Source organism: Pagrus pagrus, assembly GCF_965226575.1.
Source record: "Pagrus pagrus genome assembly, chromosome: 6".
Lineage (NCBI taxonomy): Eukaryota > Metazoa > Chordata > Actinopteri > Spariformes > Sparidae > Pagrus > Pagrus pagrus.
The window spans coordinates 13,091,491-13,097,874 of NC_140190.1; the positions used below are offsets into that span (position 1 = coordinate 13,091,491).

The 6,384-nt window shown below is 47.1% G+C and overlaps 1 protein-coding gene across 1 annotated transcript in view; it reads left to right on the plus strand.

The window, feature by feature from the left end:
- Positions 1-6,118, plus strand: part of sema6bb (sema domain, transmembrane domain (TM), and cytoplasmic domain, (semaphorin) 6Bb) — a 132,413-nt gene extending 126,295 nt beyond the window's left edge. Inside the window, exon 17 of the mRNA XM_084355712.1 lies at positions 9-6,118. Coding sequence (XP_084211838.1) covers positions 9-916 — 908 coding nt within the window. The 3' untranslated portion in view covers positions 917-6,118. The remainder of the gene's footprint in view (positions 1-8) is intronic.
- The last annotated feature ends 266 nt before the right edge of the window (positions 6,119-6,384 follow it).

Below are 6,384 nucleotides of genomic sequence, written 5' to 3' on the forward strand. Positions count from 1 at the left end.
TTTCGTAGGATTGCTGCTCCAGGAGAGTTTCATCGAGGAGCCCGATGGACTGGTGTCTGTGAACCTGCTGGTGGTGTCTGCTGTTTCGGCCTTCGCAACGGGAGCTATCCTCTCGGGCCTCACCGTCTGCTGGATCATGAGTCATCGCCACCGCCACTCTCGAGGCTCGGGAGGCAACGGTGCCCGCCGCAAGAACGACAAAGAGCAGAGCATGCTGGGGCAGGGCCGCAGCGGGTCAGTGATGAGTGTAACAAGAACCAGCGGCGGCGAGAGGCGTCGTTCGCAGGCAGACAACCCGTTTGTCACGCCCAACGGCTGGCCTAAAGGAGAGATGGACCCAGGTTTGCTGCCTACCCCGGAGCAGACCCCGCTGCAGCAGAAACGGGCCATGCGTCTCCCAGACACCGACTGGGACCAGAGCCAGACCTTCCTCACCGCCGTAGGGACACCCTGCCCCAACAACTCCGTCATCTACCTGAGCTCCAAGTTCCTGCACGGAGGTGGAGGGGGAGGAGGGATGGTCCGGATAGAGGACCCAGGGGAAGTCATGCTGCCCCCGCACACAGAACGCCAGCGCTATCTGATCCTCGCCACCCAGAGAGGGGAGCATGGTGGCGGTCGTCCCAGCGGCGCCCTGAGGAACTCAGCGGGAGAATACATCTACCCCGCCACGCCGCAGGACTCCCCCGACCGACGGAGGGTGGTTTCCGCTCCCACTCCCCACATGGACTATGGGGAGCCTCGCTGGAGTCACGAGGCACTCAACTACAACAGCAACAATGGAGCGCCCTATCACCCCCAGCGTCAGGGCCTCATCAGGCCAGACATGCATGGGCCTCGAGGGCTGGGAGAACTGGCTGACTTCAGCCATCTTCTAGGGAAGAACATGGGAGAGCGCACCCCCAGCGGCCAGTGAGGAGAAGAACGTGAGCTCTCTCTGAACACCCATTCCCTCCAACAGCAGACTGGAATAAATCAACCCCTCAGACTCACTGTCCCGGTCCAACCTTACCCTGTCTGTCCTCTCTCACTGTCATTCAATGTTCTGACGTCATTCAGCTGACTGAAGAGAGAGACAGAGAGAAATGAAACAAAGAGAGAGTTGAAAAAGAGGAGGAAACTCTCCTCACGTCTACAGTTCCTCTGCTCTTAACCCGAGGTGCACCCCTCTGCTCTGTTTGTGGTACGACCCGCAGAGCTTGACTTTGACACCACAGGACAAACAGAAAGGCAAAGAGAGGGGTGCAAAGGAAAGGGAAACTTCTCAGTGGAGCATGTAGGGAGAAAAAAAAAAAAAAAAGACTATTTCGCTTTCAGCGCCAAATGTGAAAGGTCTCCCTCCGCCATTTTGTTCACCGTTTTGACACCATGGATCTTGTTTGATTGTGAAATTTTGTTTCTGCTTTTGTTTTCTTGTGCCAGTGGCATCCAGCAGACAACAATGTGCTTTACTATGGATTTCAGATGACACTAAAAACTGTTGTAGCCGTGCCAGAGGGCATTGACTCTCAGTGAATCATGCAGTGTATGTGTGTGTGTGTGTCTGTGTGTATGTGATCGTGTGAATGTGAGTGGCCACGACAACCCCAACCAGTGTCCTGTCTTTTACTGTGAAGTATAACTATATAATGACATTTCTGTGAAGCAGGAGGCTGATGTTAACATTATTTTCCCTTTTTTTATATACAAACAATCAGAGAGACGAATGGATTTTATTATGTGTCTCCTTGGAGCTCTATGTGTTTATCAATCAGAGGTTTGGATGGTTGACCACTGGCTAGCGAAGCGCTGAGACTCCCATTGTAATTTCTGTGATTCCCAGTAGCTCCGAGGCAGTGCTGGACAGAGCCGTCATGAAGTGAAAGAAAGCAATAATAAGCAAGATACACATCAAAATGAAGCCAACTTAATTTGATATTTTATAACTGTTTTCTCAGCAAAGCAAACTGAAGTTTAGAGATGGGAGAGGAAGTTGGGCACTGGGAAAAGGGACGATATCTCCCCTCCTCTCCTCCCTCCCTAGCTGCCTCTCAGTATGCCTGGGTCTGTCTGACCCGACCTGAGGCCCCCCTGGGCTCCGTAGTCCATTTGAAGGAGGGAATGTGAGCTGTGGCTGTCTGGCTGTCTGACTGGCTCTGTGAGGCCCGGCCGCTTGGGAGCTCCATTCAGCCTCTTCTGCCCCGACACTGAGCCTCTTTGTGCCCCAGAAGCAGGAGGAGACTGCGGCAACAAATAGCCGTTAAGAGTCAGGGACCTAGCCCAGCGCCGCAGCCTAGCAGAATATCAATGAGGAGGACAGCAGCTCCATCCGTCATGTGAGATGTACCAACCAGGACCGGGCATCTCTTGTGCTTCACCCCGCTCCCGTTATTCAGCGGCTTGCCAGGGCAGGGAGGAGTTGAGGGGCTGAAGCCGGGGCTGAGGCCAGACTTGGGGCACTGGCTAACTGTCACAATGGTCATCCCTTGTGGCTCCGTCCCTTTCTGTCTTTCAGTGTGTTTCATCACAAAAGGGGGATAAAGAACACAGATGGGCATGGGTATACTTGGGTGTGGAGTTACTCTTTCACTCCGTTGTCTGATCTTTTGATGTTTTCTGTTTTTGTCTGTTCTTGATTCAAATGTAGATCCAGAGATAGCTCTTCTTTTTTTTTTTTTCATCTGGGTCATGGCGTGGTGATGTTTTTGTGCGTGTCTGAGTCTCTTTGGGTTTGTGTCCATGAATGCGTTGCTCATATTGAGTGCAACAAAACAGCTTTGATCAATTTTACTCTCATTCTCGCCCTTCTTCTGTTTTTTTCTGACCCTGTTCCTTTCTCTAGTGATCCATTAATGTTGCGGTGCAGCCCTCTGCTTGGTATTCACAAATCTATGCTAACAGGGTCAGAGCCCTGCGTGGGAGCAGTCCATGCTATACAATATATTTAAACCATTATACTTTACATAAAGAAGTGCAGCTGAAATGGAAGAGCTCTGCTCGGCTTTGTCAAGGGGGACTTTGGGTCACGACGTACAAAAACTCGGGCCAGGCATTATTAGAAATGTTTGAATACCTGTGCCGACATGACACATTTGGATTTTGAGACTGTTTTGAAAAACATTTTTTTTTTTTTCGAACCAAAAATATTTCTTCAGTTTAAAGCAGCAAAATGAAGCTTTGTAGCCTCCTTAATCATCAGGTTTGGTTTGGATTCCTCTCATAGCTTTCATCAGTGTCGTTTTTAGGCCTTTTAGGTTTTTTTTCCCAGCAATATTGCTCAAAAAAACCCCAGAGTGGCAGACACAGTGAAGAATTTAGCATCTAAAGTCTCAAATTTGTCCCCCAGTAATGGTGGAGACCTAAAAAAGAGCTAAAAGAGAGTGAAAAATTGATTAAAAATTCACTACAGTTCACAATTAATGGAAGTTGAATGACAAAAATACTAAGACTGTGTATTGTTTGAAATGTTTCAATACAAACAGCAAACAATACTTTTAGTAATACGGTACCTACCATTGAAAATCATACAAAAGTTTTTCAACAAAATCCAACTTTATTTTGTCCGACTAATTAGATCATTGAAACACCAACGCTCCTGCGATAACCTTTCCCAAAATAATTGAATAAACTCCCTTTGTTTGTCAGAATTAAAGCGACTCACACTGTTTTATCCAACAAAGTAAACGAGATTGCGAATCAGATCAAATTTTCAATACCAGCTGACAGTTTTTGACACATTTCAGTCTGTACCGAAACGGTAATAAGCTTCAACACACAGCCAGAGCTGGAGGTACTGCAGGAGACAGGCCAGTGAAAGAGATTTATGAAAGCAAGGACAGAGGAGGAGGTCAGGCGGGCGAACATGATGTTACTGCATTACCGCCTCACCACATTAGTACAGTGTATTCTTTACACATTCCACCCTGAAACAGGTCATTAGTATTGAGGATACGGAGCCCTCCACCAGCACGGCCCCTCATCTCTCCGTCTCCATCTCTGCTGTGACCTGAGTGCTGCGTGTCTCTGTGTGTGCGTGTGTGTCTGCGTGTGTGTGTGTGTGTGTGAATGAGGCCTCTCTGTCTCGGACGGCGTGCCCAGCCAGCCGTGTCCTCGCTCTGCATCTCCTCCGGTGTTTCACTAAACATGCTTGATTAGGCAAAGTACATTCCCGGCCCTCTAATGGCCTGATGAGCCCTTGAGAAGATTACTGCAGACACGTCAGCCCTGAGAGGGGAGGCGCACGTTCAACCAGCTCTTTACCCCTCCACTAACCACCAGCCACGCACACACACACACACACACAATACTGTCGGCCATTTAACCAAATTCGGTAGGCAACTGAATTAACGTCAGAAAAAGAGCTCAGGCTTGAAATAGGCCGACAGTGAGTGATTCGAGGAAAGGTACTGTACATGATGTTATCGTGCTGACAGTATAATTTGATTACCTTAGTTCAACATTACAGAGCAGCTAAAGAATTCAGGTGTAACCTCGTCTGTTTATCGAAGCCATCATCCTCCCCTTTTCTTTACATACTTCGTGTCATTCCTCCTCTTTCACCAGCTGCACTCTGTCTTCTTCTCCTCTAAGCCCCTTTTTATTGTCAACAGACTCGCACTATCTCAACCTGCGACGCGAGCCCGCCCTTTTCGTCCCGCACGTCACGATCGAAGGTTAGCTGGTTAATTTAATGAGTCGATGACAGAAACACAAATCAAAGTAATTCACAAAATCCTGCTTTATTTCACATCAAATCCTTAATGTGTTACAATTTCTTTGAGACATTCTCAGAGCCTCTCATGCGGGAAATTGCTTTCCTTTGCTTAGAAATGATTTTGTTTGGAGTTTTTTTTCTTTTGTTACACGCGGCACATATTGCCTCCAGCCCTACACACACACACACACACACACACATTCTCTCTTTATCTCTACCCTGCACATATCAACACGCACATTCATGAAATTCCCACCCAGCCCTCGTGACCCAGTCTGTTTCTTTTTTCTTCTTATTTATCAGGTTGTGTCTGCGTGCTTGTTAAAGAGACCATGCCTTTTGTGTGTTGGGGTTGTTTGTGCTGTGTGGCCCCAGTGATGATGCGTTGCCCCCCAGCCAATAACTGCCATCTTGCCCTACAGTGCTCCACTACACTGTATGTGCTCTCTGCCCTAGAAAGAGTCCAGAAATAAATCCACCATCGCACTTCCGAGCCAACGCGTGAGAGGGAGGGAAAAAAAGCACAAAAACAAGGCGAAAAACAAAATCAACATTTGCATTTTTGTAAAGTTGTAGATGTATTTAGTCCGCACTGATCATTTCTGTTGTCATGTTTGTTTTTTCTATAGTTTGTTTCTGTGGTAGATATTTGGTTTGAAATTATATGGAATATTATTGTATATGATTTCAATTTCGATTTCTCTGGTGTGCCGGATTTGATGACGACAATGAAGACGAACCTGATGACTATCATAATTATTATTATATTGACAGTGACAATGAAGCAGTACTGTGAGCGGCACTGAGGTGTTGCGCCCTGTTTGGATGCTGAATGGTAAAAGAAGAAGAGGAGGAGGAGGAGGAGGAGGAGGAGGAAGAGTGAATGAACTCATACAGGCTGAGGCTCTAAAAGAGATTCTACTTTTCTCCTGCGGAGTGGAGTCTCCCGCTACTGTGAAGGACCCTGCCATCCTGTGGCTCTCACCAGGGACCTCGGGGGCAGGCTGTCATCAGATGACAACACATGTCCCTACTACGTGTACATAACCTTGATGCTTACATGTAATTTAAGTGCAGTAGCTGCATGACGACACAGCCTCTGTGTGTGTACAGAAGTAGCGACGTGTGAATTTGTACAGTACATGCAAGTGTGTGTGCTTGTGTCCGCGAAGAAATCTGTCTGTCGTCACGCAAAAAGCAACACGTGCATGCACCCTCCGACAACTGCACTGTACACACACATACTACACACACACACACACACACACACACACACACACACAAACACAGACACACACACACACAAACACACACTCCAGCAGTTGTTCACCATTCTCCACATTGTCCTGAGCTCTGCCTGTCACTCCGCATGGAGACTTTGCTCTATGTCAACTTTCTTATTCTAATAAACCACTCAAACATTGACTTCTGAAGTGTCTTTATTGCCCAAAGTCTGTTTGATTCATGTCATTTATGTATAATCTTATAATAACAATAGAAAACCTGGAGGACACCGATTAATGCAACGTGAAATTACTTATTTTTATAAAAGACAAAGGTTGGTTACCTACTACGTCACTGAGCAGTGGAAGGAGTATTGAGATAGTTTACTAAAAGTAATACCACACTGAAAATACGCTGTTACAGGTCCTGCACTAAACTGTAGTCTACGTCAGTAAAAGTACATGAGT